This window comes from Carettochelys insculpta, chromosome 1, assembly GCF_033958435.1.
Source record: "Carettochelys insculpta isolate YL-2023 chromosome 1, ASM3395843v1, whole genome shotgun sequence".
Lineage (NCBI taxonomy): Eukaryota > Metazoa > Chordata > Testudines > Carettochelyidae > Carettochelys > Carettochelys insculpta.
In genome coordinates this window covers 234,021,019-234,041,163 of record NC_134137.1, presented here as the reverse complement: position 1 = coordinate 234,041,163, position 20,145 = coordinate 234,021,019, and the positions used below count along the sequence as shown (strand labels likewise).

The 20,145-nt window shown below is 43.5% G+C and overlaps 1 protein-coding gene across 1 annotated transcript in view; it reads right to left on the bottom strand.

Moving 5' to 3' along the window:
- Nucleotides 1-4,721: 4,721 nt before the first annotated feature.
- The window catches only part of STYK1 (serine/threonine/tyrosine kinase 1), a 31,801-nt gene continuing 16,377 nt past the window's right edge, over nt 4,722-20,145 (bottom strand). The window contains exons 6-10 of the mRNA XM_075002203.1: nt 18,435-18,518; nt 15,506-15,714; nt 15,244-15,284; nt 8,923-9,019; nt 4,722-7,936 (exon numbers count right to left, since the gene is read on the bottom strand). Of these exons, the coding sequence (XP_074858304.1) occupies nt 7,732-7,936; nt 8,923-9,019; nt 15,244-15,284; nt 15,506-15,714; nt 18,435-18,518 (636 nt within the window). The 3' untranslated portion in view covers nt 4,722-7,731. The remainder of the gene's footprint in view (nt 7,937-8,922; nt 9,020-15,243; nt 15,285-15,505; nt 15,715-18,434; nt 18,519-20,145) is intronic.

Genomic DNA, 20,145 nt, shown 5'->3' with positions numbered 1-20,145 from the left:
AATGTGGTCAGTTGGAAATGCAAATGAGGCTCTGATTTCCATATCACACACCTCATTTGCATAATGGTGGACACTCGCTGTTCTGGAAGTGGTGTTTTCAGAAGAAAAAAAAACAAGCGGTGTGGATGGGGTTAATTCAAAAGCAACTCCGACTTTCAAAAGCATCCTTCTTCCTCATATTTTTCAGGAAGAAGGGTTCTTTCAAAAAGAGGTTTCCTTTTGAATGAACCCCATCTAAACTGCGTGTTTTTTTTTCTGAAAACTGCACTTCTGAAACAGCAAGTGACCACCAATACGTAAATGAGGTGCATGATATGTAAGTCAGCACCTCATTTACATTTCCAACCAGCCACATTTGCATTCCTCTTCCAAAAGGGGAATATAGTGTAGATACAACCACACAGCCCTGTAGAAGACACAGACAGCTATAGAAAGATGCCTTCCCTGACATGCTCACAATCTAGAGAGAGAGAGCTCTACTCAGACATACAGCACATGCAGGAAGTCCTTATCTTTGGAGCTTTGGAGACTCTTTCTGTGGGGAAAATCAGTGGGCCAAACTCTGCCCTTATGCAAATAACTAGTATCTCTCCATCCATGTCAGTAATCTTTGGCTCAGTCCTCCAGGGATGGTGTCATATCAGAACTGGCTACTGCATTACACCAGAGTCATAGTCATAGCTTCAAGAAAATCAAGAGACACTAACACAATGGAACTTGCAGTTTTAGGCTCTTCTCATTTTTCTTCTATTTTGCAAAGAATCAAAACACTTGTTTACTAGAACATGCTAGAAAATGGAATCTTGAACCTTCAAGTTTGTAGCTGTTTCAACTGCAAATACTTTTAACGGAAGCTGCTAATCTCTACCCTATGTCTTGCAGAAAAATATCTCTTGTAAAAAATACAAACCACAGCTCAGCTACCTCAAGCTGTGAACTTCAACACTTGGCTGGACTATTTTTAAGGCTAAAGAAGCCAAGAAATAAAATCTTGAAAGTGAATTTTTGGTCATTTCTGGGCACATTTAAGACAACTAAATATGTATTCAAGCCAGTCCAAAGTGCCAAATACATACTTAGTGGAGGAGTCAAAAGAGGGTTAGACCTATATATGGGTAATAAAAGTAATTGGGAATATTTTTTGGAAGCGTAAAAATCATCATGTTTCAGGGCATAAGCTTGCATTACCTGAAGGGGTCAGGCTTTTTGCACCTATCTCTGAAGCATCTGTACCTGGCCACTGCCATAGGCAAGATACTGAATTAGTTGAACAAATTTTGAAACAAGCTACAAATAAGAAATACTATGCAATACATATGCAAACTAGTTTCGTAAGTCACAGCCAGTTAACAAAAGTTTATGGAAGCCTCCATCCTGCCTGTGACTTCTACTAAAAAAATAAATGGAAAAAGAAAGGAAAGCCAAAGCTGGGGGGTTGTGGTGGGAGACAACGGACAGCATGACGCCTGGCCCTGAGTGGGCTCCAGCTCCTACTACATGGGCTGCCAGAAACAGCTCCAGTCCCTGCTGCAGCTTTGGCAGCTGAGAGCTCCAGACACTCCACAAAAGCCGGAGCCGCAGCTAAAGAAGTCTTGGATACTTGCTAAAGTCACAGAACACGTGATCTCCATGACTAAATCGTATCCTTGCTTATGAACAACAAATAGACCTAGGTGAATCAGACTTGGTAGCTGAGCCTATCAAGAGAATAAATATTTGCAAGTGGTGTACAAATGGACTGCATTGTGTCGGAGTTAATTACAGGTCAAGATTGTCAAATAAGAGGCTCAGTTGGAATTATGTTATCAAAGATTATCAGTTAGTACAGTGTTCTATAGCATGCAGAAAGAATAGGCGCCTTGCTACTAGAGATGTGAAAGTGCATTTTATTAGTTAAACTGGTGTATTAGTTATTGGTTAAATGCTAGCTTTAACTGGTTAATCAATTAAATGGGTGGGGGTAACTGGGGAGGTCCCCCGACTGTGGACAGGGTCTGCTCTGGATAGGCTGAAACACCCACACTTGTGGCATGCTGGTGACCAAGGTTGCTCCAGCCCAGCAGGGGACAAGCCAGGGCAGCCGGAGAAGTCTCTTCCTGCAGTGGCCTGGCCTGTGAGCACCATAGGCAGGGGCACTCCACCATGGAGCAGTCCCTGTTCATGGGGTAGGGGTGTGCCAGCCAGGCCAAAGCAGCCCCAGTCCTCAGCATGCCATGAGACAGTTGTTCCAGACTGACTGGAACAGGCCCTGTCCACAGCAAGGGAACTGCTCCAGCCCAACCAGTCAGGGGCAGCCTCCCCAGCCACCCCTCCCTTCTTCCCAGCTCCCCCCTCATCCCCCCATCCTGGGCCGCCACAGATGGAGACTACTCTGGATCAGCTGGAGTTCCTCGACCCACAGGGGCCCCACAGGGCTGCAGCAGCCCTTCACCCACTGCAGAGGTCTGCTTCTGCTCCGACCAGTTAATCATTTAAACGCAGGTATACCTAAGTGCCACCTTTTCATGGTGATGATAATGATGCTGAAGTGCTGGCTATATGTCTCCATTCCTGTAGCTGGAGGTACACGGCAGATTCATTCCCCAACTAAGTTCTTACATCAGTGTTTCTATGGATGGCTTCCAAACAAAGAAAACCTCTTTACCAAAAGAAACATAAGTTCTGATGTTGTTTCTATAGATTCTCAGTTTACCTGATTCATGTGAGAAGCCATAATTATTCACAGCTCATGGGAATAACAAGATAATATGTTTCAGTGGGGTCTGTCTTCTCCCTGTAATTTCTGTGAAAAGTATTCCCCGGTTTTTATACAGTTACTACAGCTAACTGACTACAAATAAAGTTAGGCTGGAAATTAGGTTTCTGGCCAACAGAGATATGAGGCTCTAGAACAGCCTCCACACAGGAGCAGAAGGAGTAAACAACTTACCTGCTTTTAAGATGGAGCTTGGGAAATTTAAGAATAGAATTATATGGAAGTGGATAGTGGGGTTTGTCTGTGGAAGTAATTGAATTTGATAATCCAAGAGGTCCTACGTTTGTAATTTCTCCACAAGGTTTGTCTCTACTACATCTGGTCTATTATTGATTACCACAGAATCATAGAAGTTAGGATTGGAACAGACCTCAGAAGGTCATCTAGTCCAACTTCCTATTCAAAGCAAGGCCATCCCAACTAAATACTCCCAGCCAGGGCTTTCTTCAGATGGGCCTTAAAACCTCTAAGAATACATATTCAACAGCCTCCCTGGGTAACCAATTCCCCTGATGAACTACCCTCCTAGTGAAATGGATTTTCCTAATATCCAACCTAGACCTCCTTCTCTACAAGTAAAGTCATTGCTCCTTTGTTCTGTCATCAGCCATGACTGAGAATAGCCTGGCTCCATCCTTTTTGGAACCTCCCACTTTCAGGTAGGGGAAGGCTACTGTCAAATTCCCCCCACCCCCATTCTTCTCTTTTTCAGACTAAAGAAGCCCCGTTCCCTCAGTGTCTTCCCCATATTGGAACATAGGCTTCAGATAGTTTCTGTACATTAAGGCATCTAAACATGCATTCCTCTTTCAAAAGGGCATGCAAAGGAAGGAAATCAAAATGCAAATGAGGTGCAGATTTACATATGTGGCACCTCATTTGCATATTCTTCTTTCAAAAGAGCTTCTTTTGAAAGAAGAAAAGCAGTGTAGACACAGCTCTTTCAAAAGTAAAGGGTTCTTTCAAAGATGGGGTTTACTTTTGACATAGCCGTGTCTACACTTTTTCTTCTTTCAAAAGAAGCTCTTTTGAAATAATATGCAAATGAGGCACTAGATATGTAAATCTGCACCTCATTTGCATTTTCAATTTCCCTCATTTACATGCCTCTTTCGAAAGAGGAATGCAAGTGTAGACGCAGCCTAAAAGTCATCTCAACTTCAGATCCTTGTGTTCTTTAGTCCAGTCCACTGGACATGTGGACACCCTAATCCCATCCCCCTATCCCAGCTCCTTCACCACCATACCTCTCACTACTTCCTGCCCCCATCTCATCCTGGCCTGCACTACAACCTACCAGTCTCAACCTTATATCTCGTACAGCTCTCCCACACCTACCTTCTCCACCTCCCAGAGCCACCATCCCTATGAAACTCACACCCCGCCCCTGCATTGCACCAATCTGCCCTTTAATATTTTCCATCCAAGCACAGAATAAATGTTGTATGCACTGAGGCATGTATGAATGTGCACCCCCAGTGGAAACAAAACCTAGCTATGGATGCTGTTATCATCAGCTGGGTGACATTTTAATGTCTTTGCAGTAGCTGCACAAGTGTGTAGCTTAGAGGGGACCCTGTCTTGCATCCCATTCACCTGCATAAATGGCTGTATTACCATGATGTCCCTATACACCCCCACATCCTTATGTAGCTGTAACCTTCAGCACCATTCATCCCACATACCCTGTCTCCTCTTTCCTTCACTTCCCCCTTTAACTCCCATCCTTGGCCTCTTTCGCTCTCTAGCTCTTCTCCCTTCCCTTAGCTTTTCCCCTCCAGCCCATGCTCCTCATGTGGGTGGTTTAAAGCAGCCCCTGGAAAAATGCATGAAAAAGTGTCTCTGTGTAGACAAATGTGAGCATGCATGTGCTGTATGTGTGTAGAACACTGCATGCCTGTGGTAGGAAGGCAAGTGTACTGTCACGTGTGTATATCTATATGAATAAAATTTGCAGCTTACTTCTTTCACTTTTATTTTGCTGGTTTGTACACAAAAATTGATGACATAAAATGTGTGTGAATTTCATAACTAATTTTTAAAAGTGAAGGGAATTCTAAAAGAAATGTGTCACAGTGAAAGCCTTGTTAACTGCCACTTAGATATCTTGAAAGCTCAGTTAACCGGCATCTGCTGTAGCCTGCAATACAAGTTAACTTAATTCAGGAAAGTGAGTAGTAACAGAGAGGGAGCCGTGTTAGTCTGTATTCTAAGAAAACAAACCAGCAGTCATGTAGCACCTTAAAGACTTACTAAATGATTTATTAGGTTAACTGAGAAAAAACGAGTCACGTTTTAGAGCCTGTAACCTTGTCAGAATCACTCAACTTCTTACAACCCCTTTGCTCTGAACATTTTGGATGGCACCAACATATCAGGTTAGAAGCACGGGTCTAAGATTTCCTGTGTGGTTACATCCAGATCCTTCAAAGATAATATTTCTTCTATAAATTACTTCTTTCCTCCGAAAACTGACTAGTCAAGATGCCTGATTTTACTCAGGTGATCTGACCATAGATTATAAGTATCTACAGGGAGAAACAAACATTTAAGAATGTTGCTCTCCAAGTTTTCTGAGAGAGGGGTAACAATCCAATAGCAGGAATTTGAAGCTGGACAAATTCAGACTGGAAACAAGGAATACAATTTTACCAGTGAGAGTACTTAACCCTTGCAGATAGCTACCCTTGGACCTTACCCAGGGTTGTGGTAGACTCTCCTCCACTGTCAATTTTTAAATCAAACTTGGATCTTTTTCTAAGGGATCTGCTCTAGGAATTATTGGAGGGTAAGTTCTGTGCCTTGTGCTATTCAGGAGGCCAGACCAGATGATCACAATGGCGTTGGGCTATGAATCTTATCTTCTAAGCTTTTGAAATGTACTTATCCCTGTAGTGTGTTCAAATGCTCCTGGCACTTTCAGTTTTAAAACCGATCACCAACATCACTCACTTGCCTCTGTCTCAGGAGACGAGTTTCAGCAGTTACACATCATCCCTCTGCTAGTTTTTCCTTCTGGTATGTAACAAAATTAAAGTGGTGGAGTTTCCTGTCCCTTTCAGTAAAATGGGGATAAACAGGTTGAGGTCTTTCTTGTCTATTGGCACTAACATGTAACTCTGGTCACTATCTTTGCAGCTACAAACTTCCAATGTTATGAATACTAAAAGGCTACAAGAAACTGGTGTTTCCACTGAGCTAGTTAGAATATCACTGCAGTATATCACACTTCAGCAAATTATTGCAAAGAGATTTGAATTTTCTGGGTCATCATAGGGGCTCTTTTGCATACTTGGCATACTTCCCCCCACTCCCTTCTGCCCCTCTACTCTCTGATTTGCTCACCTTGATAATATTTTTCTGATTTGTCAACCTTGATTACTTTTTTCGTTCTCTATGCCTTAAATATCGAGTCTGTTCTGGAATGGCTATGGTCTGAAGAAGTAGGTCTGTCCCACGAAAGCTCACTACCTACTAAATTATTTTGTTAGTCTTTAAAGTGCTACTTGACTGCTTTTTTTGTTTTGATAGTATATAGGCTAGCACACCTTTCTCTCTGTTACCACCACCATATAAATTTCACAATGCTTCTTCTATCACCTTTATTCTTACCCAGTCCACATAATCTCCATATTAGCTGTCTCATTACAGTAATCAGATGTCTTTTACAATGATAATGTAACAACTTAAAAATACAACAGTTAGAATAGTAGGTAAAAACCAAAAGGATAAATGTACGAGAAAATAAATTGCTCTGTGTCACTTGGGCAGCACAAGTGTTTATTAGGTGCCTTCCCTGACAGTTTGATCTCAATGAGGATTTCTCCCTGAGATGGTTGGACGGGGGCTTTTACTCTTGAGCAAGTCCTTGACAACTCAGCCATACTCATTGCAAGACACTTTCCTGCATCAAGATGTGGTACATTCATATAGCAATTTCTGTTGCATCCCTCAATATTTAGGGTATTCCATTCTACCAGAATACAGTGTCCACTATTCTGAAGTTGGTTATAGCATAAAGCACGCAAAAGATCCGTCTATGGGATGGAATGCTTAAAAGCACTGTCACATTTCAACAGAATGGGCCCTCAGTCAAGAGAGATGGACAAGACTTATATGGTATCATCTACTCCATCCACTTTCTTATCACTAAATCCACACCAAGATTGCCCTATAGCATATTCTTCAGGGTATCATCCAATCCAGCTTTTAAAATGTTCAAGCAATAACACTTCCTTGGAGAGGAGTGGAGATAGGATAACTTCCAAAAACCCTCACAGTCAGGAGATGGTTCCTGATGTCCATCTTCAATTTCCCTTCATTCTTTTTCATCCAGTTTCTTGATTTGGATTATATTATTTGGAGCAAATTACATGATTTGAAACAAAAACAATTTATTTTCATCCATGGTGTCCACGCCCTGTAATTCCTTGTAGATGACTTTCAGTCTCCTGTACCCACACCCACCATAATTTGCACTAACTGCAAGTCTGAGATCCATATGTCTCTTCACACGTATAAGCGGACAAAGTGACAAAAGAGTGGGTGTCATGGGTGACAAGAGTGTTTATCACCGCTACCCTTCTCCCTAAGGTAGAATTGAAATGCTTCCTTGTTACAGATTTCATTAACTCAAACCTGCACAGCTTCCTAACTGAGCACCACCTTGAGGCCTCTCAGAACAATTGCTCCTGTTTGTTTGGCTCCCTTCCATGCAGCCAATCATCATGCAAAGCAGCGTTTGACTGCTGCAGGATGTGCTTCTCAGTTCCAAGGTGGGAATTTGGAAGTCCATTATAGACCCTAGTGTTTATTTAAGAACCTCCCACGCTCTTAACTATATTCTTTATTTTAAAAAATAATGAGGAACCCTTCTCCACACACTCCATTCTGAGTCCCAAAGGAATCAGTCCCTTGTATCCCCAAAGAAGGGTGAAGTCAAGAGGTTCAGTCTACCCGCGACACAGAGGTATGCTTCAGAATGTGGTGTAGTCCCTGACGAGACTCTCCAAAGCAACACCAGCTACATCAGCATATAGTTCAGGCACCACCAGCTCAGGCACCTGGAGTACCACTTGGTCATTGCTGCTCTTGGCTGCTATTTGCAGGTGCTGGATCAGCTCTGCAGGTGATGGCCGATCTGTCACACTCCATTGCCAGCAGGACTCCATGATACCATACCTGCAAGACAGAAGAGTGGTGAGAAGCCAGGAGTGAGGCAGCAAGATAAAAATGTGCTACAAAGGAATCCCCACCCACCAACTGAAAACTGTGGAGACCACACTTTGACCTCAAATACATACAACAGCTAGCATAAGGGCTTTTTGAAAACTACACACTTGCTAGCATTAGAATTCACATGTGAGAAGTGAATGCAGGAGGATGGATTAAGTTCTTTAAGTCATACCACTGCCTTCCTTATTGACAGAGCTACCAGGACTTCTTGAATATCCAGGCTCTCTTTCCTTCAGGAATGATGTCAGAACAGGAGGTACTATACCGTTAGGAGACCTGGTGTTGTGGATGATTAGTTATTTTAAGGGAGAATTCCCTTATTGCCAGAAGGCAAGACAGAAGTTATCACAAAGAAGACTCTGGTAAAATGTGCCCTTGTAGCCAAGAAGGATAACTGCAAATTGGGCTATGTTAGGAGGACCATTGCCAGCAGATCTAGAGAAGTGATTGTTCCTTCTTATTCAACACTGGTGAACCCACATCTGGAATATTCTGTAAATGATGTGAGAGTGGGGTTCAAACATGGGTTGGGGATATGACCCAATGGCAGGGAGGTGCAGCACAGAGGTTCTCTGGGAACAGCACATAGAAACTGGCATTCCATGAGTCTTACAGAACCAAGTGGGAACTGCTGGATTAATTAAATCATCCTCCCGTGCTATAAACAATATGAATGCCCCTGCCAGCAGTTGTCACTCTCCAGCATCCAGCTCTAAAGGCAGCACTATCACCAGCAACAGCGCAGAAGTAAGGGATTACTTCAGATTATGAGTAACTGGGGGAGTCAACAAATTCCAGGAACGGCAAAGGCTAGGAGTAGGACTAGAAAAGCTTGCACACTAGCATTGCAAGAACTTCTCCATGAAGCTCTCAGCTAGGATCAGAAAATGAGCTCCACCATCCACATCAGATAAGAAGATGAAGCCTCTTACATAGCTGGCTGGCAGGTAGAAGGCCTCTTCATGACCGTCTTCCTCTGAAGGTGTTGTAGGATACCAGAAGGTGGCACCTGAGGAAACGGTGGAGCCCCTGGAAGAGGAAAATTAAACAATGTAAATTAAAACCATAAAGAACATGATATCCAGGTTCCATCTCTTACATAAGGCTGACCAACTTTCCTTTCCACTCAGAGAAATGCTGAGTGAGGAGCCATAAAAAGTTAACACCTGATGGCTGATGAAGGTAATGGCAACATTTTTAGGTAGATTATGGTGACCCTTTGTCCAAGATCATTTCATTAAGATCACTGTCCCAACTGAAATGGCTTGGATGTCCCAGCTTTTTTTGTACCTTAGACATGACAGCCCTAAGCCATTGTTTGGCATTGTTCAGGAGCATCATTTGGCAGGGGGAAGGGAACACCTGCTGCCTGCAAGAACTCTGCCACTACATGGCTTTAGCTCCTACCTCCCCATCCACCATCTACCCCCAGCCACTCATTGAAAAACAAAAAGAATTCCTGTGGTACCTTCTAGACTAACAGATATTTGGAGCATAAGCTTTTGTGGGCAAAGCCACGCACCATCAGATGCATGAGTGGTGGGTTCCAGGGGAGGGTTTAAATATATGGGCTTATGAACAGGAGGGAGTCCCAGTCAAGAGGAGGGCCTGAGTTGACATGGTCAGTTCAGTCACAGAGGATGTGGCCCATTATCAGCAGTTAATGTGGAGTTGTGAACATCAGAGGAGAAACCAGGTCAATTCAGTCAGGAAGGATTTGACCCTTTATCAGTGGATAATGTAGATGTGTGAACATCAACAGCGGAGAAACTGCTTTTGTAATTGGCCAACCACTCCCAGTATCTGCTCAAGCCTTGGCTGATGGTGTCAAATTTGCAAATGAATTGCAGCTCTGCAGTTTCTCTGTGGAGTCTCTTTTTGAAGTTTTTTTGTTGTAGGATTGCTACTTTTAAATCTGTTACTGACTGTCCAGGGAGATTGAAGTGTTCTCCTACAGGTTTCTGTATGTTACCATTCCTGATGTCTGATTTGTGTCCACTGATTCTTTTATATAGAGACTGTCCAGTTTTGCCAATGTATATTGCAGTGGGGCATTGCTGGCACATTGATGACATCTTCATCATCTGGACCTATGGGAAGGAGGCTCTTGAAGAGTTCCACCATGATTTCAACAGTTTCCACCCCACCATCAACCTCAGCCTGGACCAGTCCACATGAGAGATATGCTTCCTCGACACTATTGTGCAAGTAAGTGATGGTTACATCAACACCACCCTATGCTGGAAACCCACAGACCGCTATGCTTACCTACATGCCTCCAGCTCCCATCCAGGGCACACCACAGGATCCATTGTGAACAGCAAAGCACTAAGGTACCACCGCATTTGCTCCAATCCCTCAGACAAAAACCTACAAGACCTTTACCAAGCTTTTCTGAAACTACAATACCCACCTAAGGCAGTCTAGAAACAGACTGACAGAGCCAGACATGTACCCAGAAGCTACCTGCTACAAGACAGGCCCAACAAGGAAACCAACAGAACACCACTGGCCATCACGTACAGCCCCCAGCTAAAATCTCTCCAGCCCATCATCAGTGATCTACAATGATCCTTCACTCTCACAGACCATGGGGAGGCAGGCCTGTCCTCGCCTTTGGACAGCCTGCCAACCTTAAACAAATTCTCACCAGCAGCAATAGGCCACAACACAGTAACTCTACACCTGGAACCAATCCTTGCAACAAACCTCAGTGCCAACTCTGCTCACATATCTACACCAGAAATATCACCACAGGACCTAAACACATCAACCACACCATCAAGGGCTCTTGCACCTGCACATCTACTAATATAACATAAGCTATCATGTGCCAGCAATGCCCCACTGCAATTTACATTGGCCAAACTGGACAGTCCCTATGTAAAAGAATAAAGGGACATAAATCAGACACCAAGAACGGTAACACACAAAAACCTGTCAGAGAACACTTCAATCTCCCTGGACACTCAGTAACAGATTTAAAAGTAGCAATCCTACAACAAAAAACATTTCAAAAACAGGCTCCAAAGAGAAACTACAGAGCTGCAATTCATTTGTAAATTTGATACCATCAACCAAGGACTGAACAGATTGGAAGTGGCTGGCCAATTACAAAAGCAGTTTCTCCGCTCTTGATGTTCACACCTCCACATTAGCTACTGATAATGGGCCACATCCTCCCTGACTGACCTGATCTGGTTTCTCCTCTCTTGATATTCACAACTCCACATCAGCTGCTGATAATGGGCACATTCTCTGTGACTGAACTGACCTTGTCAACTCTGGGCCTTCCCTTGACCGGGACTCCCTCCTTTCCAAAAGCCCATATATTTAAACCCTCCTCTGGAGCCCCCTGCTCATGCATCTGATGATGCAGGTCTTTTCCCATGAAAACTTATGCTCCAAAATATCTGTTAGTCTATAAGGTGCCACAGGATTTCTTGTTGGTTTTGAAGATGCAGACTAACTCAGCTACTCCTCTAATGTCTCATTGAAAAGATAGTCCACTCTTCTCTCTCCTCCCGCTCCCTCTGGGCTTACAATTCTTTGCTCTGTCATGTAGGAATGCTTCACTGTAAGAGCAGCAGAGCTAAAGAATGACCAACTGCTGGGATCTTTCCCTGCTGTCAAGAAACAAACAAGCTGTTACACCAAAAACTTTGTGTAAATTGCACTTAAAACTTTCCTATTTTTTCCAACTCTCCAATTTTGGGGAGAATGACAGTACCCCAGGGTAGGGAATCTAGTCTCCCATTTAGTTCCACTTTGCACTTGTCTGAGAATCTTTCCTTTAAACTAGGCTGGGTCCAATTACCAAGTAGGACCCAGACTATTACACACAGATGTTGATTGTTCAGCAGGGTAGCAAATGTACTTTTGAATTGTAAGGACTTTTTCCCAGAACACCTTTTCTACTAGTTGCAGTGCGGAAACAACAAATCTTTACCCTAAGCACTCACCCATTTTATAGCTGTGTGTCTCCTTCTCTTTCAAATGGTAAGTAATTTTAGCTCCCGTTTACTTATTTCTGAGGGTAGAGGAGTCTCTCAAGCTTGAGCACTTTCAGTGAATGTCTTGAAGGTGATGTTTATACTCTCAAATCCTTAGAGGAACACTAGGATTGGGACCTCCTTCCAACCCTTTGGCTTTATTCATACCCAGGGGTGAAAGTAACAAATGTACTATGGGTAGGGTACTATCACAGCTCCTCCACTCTTCCCCACCTTTACCCTCAGGGAGGATGCTGTGATAAAGTAGTGTCTGAAAGAGATGTAAATGTTGGGCGGAGTGCGGGGGGTTCAGGGCAGAGGGATCAGGTGAGGGCAGGTTCAAGATTATTCATCTATGAGTTTTTTCTTGTGCACCAATACTGAGGTCAGATGTGTTTATTCAGCTGTGTGCCACCATGGCACTGCACCCATCAGGTACTAACTCAGGCATTTTTAAAGTAAGAGTGCACACACATCCCAGAAGGAAGGGAAGAGCCCAGCCACACACACATCCCAGAAGAAAAGGGCAGCCCAGCCCACACGCACACACAGCCAGAGGGAATAGGGAGCCCAGCCCCACACACACACAGAGCCCCCAAAAGGGGGGATGCCAGTCACACACACACACAGCCCCCAGAGGGAGTGGGGATGCCAGCCACACACACACACACACACACGCAGTCCCCCAGAGGGAAGGGGGGATGCCAGCCACACACACACACACAAACACACACATGCAGCCCCCCAGAGGGAAGGGGGGATGCCAGCCACACACACATGACAGTGATGGTCAAGAGAGGAAATTGCCCCTGGGCCAGGCCTTCCAGGGTGGCTGGGATCTCCTGACCCCTTTGAACTGCCCCAAAGAGTAGCTCATGGGTGCTGAAGCGGAGCTGTGCCTCTCTGCCACACCTCCAGCATGGGAAAGGGCCTGACTGCCCTTAGCCTCATCCCTTTTGCCCTCAGCCTCTTTCCGGGGGTATGGCTGCAGGCGTTCTCCCACCGTGCCTTGGGGCCCAGCATGGCTCTCAGTCCCACTGCCCCCTCCTCACCAACACCTGAAATGACACCCCTGGTCAGTGGCCAGAGGGAGTGGAGAAAAGAAGTCTCAGAGGGGGCACTTCTACCACCAAGTGCTGGGGTGTGCGTGCAGAGCCAGAGCCATCACTCCTAGCACGTGGCACCAAGGGGAAGCCACATTTAACAGCTCAAAGAGACGCGCGCATCTTGAGAGCTGCAGGTTGGCCACCCAGGCTATAGCACCTTAAAGACTATCAATTTTATTTATAAGGTAATGAGCTTTTGTGGGTAAGACCCACTTCACCAGGAATAAGGGTGACACTCTGTGGCCACACACAGGAACTATAGTCTTTTAAGCACTTAAATTGTATAAAAACAAAAAAGCAGTCAAGTAGCACTTTAAAGACTAACAAAATAATTTATTAGGTGAGCTTTTGTGGGACAGACCGACTTCTTCAGACCAAATATTTAAGGCACAGAGAACCAAAAATAGTAATCAAGGAGCACAAATCAGAAAAAAATGATCAAGGTGAGCAAATCAGAGAGTAGAGGGGTAGAAGTGGGGGAAGGTCAAGAATTAGATTAAGCCAGGTATGCAAACGAGCCCCTATAGTGACTCAGAAAATTTCCATCCCGGTTCAAACCACGTGTTAATGTGTCGAATTTGAATATAAAAGACAGCTCAGCTGTCTCCCTTTGAATAATGGTGCGAAAATTTTTCTTCAGTAACACGCAAACTCTTAAGTCATTAACAGAATGGCCCACTCCATTAAAATGTTGACAAATTCGGCACATTAACACATGGTTTGAACCGGGATGGGAATTTTCTGAGTCACTATCAGGGCTCATTTGCATACTTGGCTTAATCTAATTCTTGACCTTCCCCCGCCCCTTATACCTCTCTGTTCTCTGATTTGCTCACCTTGATCATTTTTTTCTGATTTGTCCTCCTTGATTACTGTTTTTAGTTCTCTGTGCCTTAAATATTGAGTCTGTTCTGGTATAGCTATGGTCTGAAGAAATGGGTCTGTCTCACGAAAGCTCACCTAATAAATTATTTTGTTAGTCTTTAAAGTGCTACTTGACTGCTCTTTTGTTTTGATAGTATATAGACTAGCACGGCTCCCTCTCTGTTACTATTAATTTTTATAGTCTTTTTTGGTCTTTCCTACCTTTTTCTTTCCATGTTCATCAGTCCAGAAAAAGAGCCACATATTTCAACTAGGCATTAGTTGCATCCGTATCAATGAAATACAAGAATCTGAAAATAACTGCTTGAGAAGCCCCTCTAACAATGTGCTTAATATCAGAAATGGAAAATGTAGGGGTACGAGAGCACATCATTTAAACAATGGGATATAGAACTTTCATTTCTAGAACAATGTTTCCAGGCTAAGTAGGGGGTCTGGATAGCTCAGGTATATTGTGGAATGGGTACAGAGCCTTTCTTTTATGTTTCCTGACACTAAGTGAGTAGATGCAGAAAGATATTCTCCTCCGGAGGCTATTCTGTTGCCTCTGTAAAGTGAGTTGTAGGGGACTCCGTCCATTTCCTAGCAAAGAGAGGTGACCATATAACAAAGACACCATAGCCACTTCTCACACAGTCTTGATTCTGATGGTGCATTTAGTAGCATTAGAATGTAGCCAATCTTTTTTCTGTAGCCATACTTGCAGGGTAATTCAGGCCCACAAGTAAAAAATTTCAATCTTAGGTGCCAAAGGTTAGGAACCTGAATCCATATTTATACTCCTAAATAAGGGCATGTGTTCACTACAGACTGGATTGAGGAGCAGTGATCAATCCAGCAGGCATTGTCGCATCTGGTATAGATGCGATAAATCGCTCACCCAACAGTGTCGTGTTCACTTCAGTACCCCGCCAAAATGAGGTAAGTAAATGGAGTTGGTCAGAAAGCATCAGCTGTCAACTTATGACTATGAAGATATCTCAGTAAGCAAACCTAAGTATGTCAACTTCAGCTACGTTATTCACATAGCTGAAATTGCTTAACTTAGGTCAACGGCCTGCGATAGTGTAGGAAAGGCCTAAGTGTCCTGGTTTACTGATGTAAATCCCAATGGCAGGAAGTCCAAAAGGAGCAGTGAATAATCTACACCTGTGGAAAAAATGAAGCTGTTTATTTAAATGCCTAACTGCACCCACACAAATTTGAGACTGTTGGCCTGAGCTGTTCCTCGATGCTCCCTCCTTTCCCTAGGATTTTTTTTTCTCCTTACCTAATGTGATCATCTCATAGAGTAAGATTCCAAAGGACCATCTGCAATAAAACACAACGTCAGTTTCACTGGCAGTTCTTATTGTCATTTTCAGATTGAGCAACTGAAAAATGCAAGGTGGTAATTGAAACATATGAGAACAATGTGAGTGTGAGCTGGGAGGTGAGTAGAGTGGGGAAGGGAGAGTGGAATTGTGATCCCGGGAATAGAACACTGTGTTCTATGAGATAAAGTATGAAAGTCAAACATGAACAAAACATACATGTCTGCCTTGATGCTGGGATGGTTCATTAGTAGCTGTTCTGGTGCCTGCCACTTAAGTGGCACAATCTGTGTGACAACGCTGGTGCCATAGGTGTAGGTTTCATAGGCCAGGCCCAGCCCACAGAGTTTGGCAGTGAAGTCAGACTGGATCAGGACATTTCTGGCTGCCACATCACCATGGAACAGCTTCTTCTGCTGGAGAAAATCCTGGCAAGTTGGAAAAAGTGTCCGTGGATTAACTGAGGGAAAATTTCAATGAATTTCTTTCCTTTGGCTCCACCAATGGTGCACTCACCAGAGTGATATGGGCCTGTGGCAGACAGCCATGAGGTAAGCATACCTGGCACACTTACATAATGACTTGAGGAACTTTTACAAGAGGCATATTCTCAATAGTTAAGGCCAAGAAGTTCCAATACCTATCATGCCCTTTGGACTTTCATGCAAAATTCCTAAGAAAACCCACTTCACTTACTACCACTGAAAACAGCCATCTATAAGCTGTGTCTACCCTATAGAGTTCTGTTGACAGAAGGCCTCTTCTGTCAACTAAACTTTGTAGTGTAGACACAGCTACAGTGAATATCCACCAGCAGGGGAAATACTCATTATCAGGGGATGGAGGAATCCACCAATAGAGGTCCTTGCTCCTACTGAAGTGGGGTCCCAGTAAGAGGGAGGGCCAGAGCTGACAAGGTCTATTCACCAAGGTGAAAATGGCCCAGTATCAACAATACTTATCAAAAGAGGAAAAAACAAGTCAGATCAGACAGGGGGATGTGAGCCTTTGTCTGGCCCTCCCTCTTACTGGGACCCTACTCTTTAAATACCCTCTGAAACCACCCCCCCGACTCATGCATGTGATGAAGCGGGTCTTTGCCCACGAAAGCTTATGCTCCAAAATATCTGTTAGTCTATAAGGTGCCACAAGACTTCTTGTTGTTCTCGAATTGTATTTGTGAGATTCACAAATCTTTTTCTAGTTGAATTAAATATTTGTATTCCACTAGTGTCCAAAGGCCTCAACTAAAATAGGTTCCAGTGGACTAGGGACTGCACAAACACATAGTAAGAGGCACCCCAGCCTAAAAGAACTTAATCTAAATGGGAAAATACTATTATCTGTATTTTATGGACAGGGGACTGAGACACACAAGCTGTGTCTACGCTACAGAGTTCTGTTGAAAGAAGTTACTGTTGACAGACATTTCCCAACAGAACCTCTGTCTACAGAACACGTCCACACCTAATACAGGCTCCCCCTATCAACGCCCTCGGTCAACAGAACAGCCAACTGGAAGCTCTGCAAACAGGGCAGCCCAGTGAACTGGAAGCCCTCTCTGTCAACAGAGGGCCCCCACTCCCTGGAGTGTCTACACTATGCCTCATACAGTCAAAACAGAACTCTACCAGGAAAACTGCTGCATGCTGTCAACAGATTCTTGACAGAATGCATTTGTGGTGTGGATGCTCCCTAGTTTTGTCTACAGAAGGCCTCTTCTGTCTATAGAACTCTGTAGTGTAGACCCAGCTATAGAGATTAAGTGACTCACCTAAACTGATGACAAAGCTGGCCATTGAAAGCTGGTGTTTTGAACTTTGGTCCCATATTTTAACCACAATACCATCTTTCCTCTATTTTTTTGCTTCTGTTTCTTAGGCACTTCTATTTTTAAACTACAGGTTTTTTTTTTTTAAATTAAACATCTGCATGTGCTACTACAGCAGGTAAACAAAAAAGATTCTTGAATGACTGTAATTCTTTGCCTATTTCTAGAATGAATAAAAACAGGCAGTAACAGCATCTTATCAGATCTAGGAGGAACTCAAACCTGTTTTGCTTCCTATTTAAATCTAGTATTCACGATTTTTGATGGATTCTACATTTGAAAGAATAAAGTTCCCCTGAGTCAGCCTCTAATGTTCAAAGGGGGTTCTCTTTCTTTGTTCCTCCTTCCATTTAGTACATATCAGAGTTTGTTTGTCTATGAGTGTGTCTGTCTGGCTGTTTTTTCAAGAATTCCTCCCAAGCAGTAAGAGCTAAGGCCACCAAATTTGGTATACAGATTTTCTTAATCAAAACTTAAAGTGAAGTAAGTGTAGTGCTTTTTTCCTTAAAAAAATGAAATAAAATAAAAAGTGCCAGTACTCACCTCCAGCTTGGGACAGGGGACTGTGTGGCTGGGAGCCTACTAGGAGTAGGGCCTCACTGGCAGCCCCAGCCACAGAAACCCAGGCTAGGTTGTGGGAGACCCTGCAACCCCAAGGTGCCCCACGGCATGTGAGCCGCAGCTGGAGGCACCCTGCAACTGGAGGCACGCTGCAGTGCTAAAATTAGGGAAAAGAGGTGGCAGAACGCTGCTCCGGTGCATTCTGCTAGAAAAAAAGCCCTGGGTAAGAATTTGATTGTGCCAGGATAATGGGAAACGCCTGGAATGTGACTGTTTCTCATAAAACGGAACGAGAGGTACAGTTACACGGTATAAGAACTACACTTGAACAGCAAGGAGCCAGAAATGGGGACCAGAACAGCTATAACACCACCGTGGTAGCTGGGGTAGGGTAGAAGAAGGGGCAGCTATCTACTACGCATTAGAAACTTTGTCTGTCTGTGTGTCTGTCTGTCCATCTGTCCACCAGCTGGGGAGCACGCATCCCTCCCCCACCTGTGCTTGTTGCTACCGCGGGAGCCATGGAGAAGTGTTTCTCATCTGGCCTGAAGCTGCTGCGGTAGGAGCGGGCTAAGGTTGTCTTCTCTCCCCGGGGCAGCCTGCGTACTGGACCTCATCTCCAGTCCCAGCCCAGAGCAATGATTTAAACAAAGAAAAACAACAATTATTTGAGTTAAGGACCCAAGTGATGCTGGGTATATCTTCTAGTGATAAATAAATCAAGATGGAAATATATAATGCAGCTATCAGACTTACCAAGGCAGCTGCAACATTCTCTCCGACTCTGTACACCTGCCTTTCTGTGATGTCATATGGGATACCATTCATAGTCATTACATCCTAGAGAAAAAGCAGCAGAAAGCACATTGAACAAATGCCACAGCGGAGGAAAAGAGGAGGAAACCTGCTTCTTTCTAATGAGATTCTGCTTTTAGCAAATGGCAGCATATCCATCTAATCCTTCCATCTAACTACAAGCATCATGCTCATTATAAGCCTCACATGGCAAATCAATTTTATTGGCCCTGCTTGAGATAGTTATTCTTTACAGGCATTTATAATGCTCAGGTATTGCATCAAGCACAAACCTGGAAGACGTTAAGAGGTGAGTAGTTAAGCAGTTGATGAGCAGGTGCTGGTACGTGGGAGGTGCTGAGTCGAAGCAGAAGGCTGGTGGGGAAGGTGAATTATGTGGTGGGGATGGGGGGGTAAGTGGCAAAGAGGGAGATGTGACAGGAGGGGAATGACTACGCTGAAATCTGCTACATATTTCAGAAAGTTTCTTTGATCAAGACTTCCTCCTAAACAGTAAGAGGTAGGGTCACCAAATTCCTCGTATTATAATTTAAAGCAGTGTAAGTGTTTGGCTGTGCTAAGCAAATGAGATGTGCCTGGAATGGGATTACTTCTCATAAAACCAAACAGAAAAGAGACAGAATCACCAAATCAAGTAGTCTGTGTCTACACATGCCACTTCCTCTGGAAATGGCATGGTAACGAACTGTCCGGAAGATGCGAATGAGGTGTGGATGTAAATTTCCTGCACCTCATTAGCATATGGGCACACAGTTCGGAGTCCGGAAGAAGCTCTCAAAATTTTGGAGAAGAAGGGTCTTCCGGAAGGAGGGTTTCCGGAAGATCCCCACGGGCCACACGACTGCACGTGTATTTTAGAGTCCGGAAGAGCTTCTTCCAGACTCCAAACCACATGCCCATATCCTAATGAGGCACGGGAAATTTACATCCACACCTCATTAGCATCTTCCAGACAAGTCATTACCATTGCTGCTTCTGGAAGAAGTAGCACATGTAGACACTGCCGTACAGTCCTCAAAACTGAGCAAATGTTGAAAGAGACAACCAAGAAGAGCCAGAAAAATAGAACCTGGAACATGACTGTTTCTCAATAAACATTACGGAAAAGAGACAAAATGGAAAAAATTGAAAGAGTGTTCAGCTATGGCACAGATGAATCAATATTTAAGATATGAAAACCAAAGGTAAATGTTATTGGAAACCAAACTGACTATTTTATGTTAAACCATAGTGAATAATAAGAGTTTATAGAGATGAAGAAAATAGATTTGATGCAATTCCCAATTTAAAAAGTGTACAAAAAATTAGAACAAATTTTAACAATCCCTTTTTTATCAAGTGCAAAATAAAAATTAACTTCATAAAATATTTATTGTGAAAAAATACAATAATTTACATAAAACATGTACATTTCTCCTTTATTTTTTAGAAAAAAAAATTAATTGCATTAAAGACCTGAGCAAAGCCAGGTAAATCTGCTGGTATAAATACATAAAAAAGCAAGAGCTGTACTGTGAATTGACAAATTAGAGAAGTCTGCATTAGAGAGAGATGGATTAAAGGAACCACACGCAATTGATATATACATCTTCCGAAATAAATGCATGCAAATAAACACGTACAAAGGCGGGGGATAGACATGATAACTGCT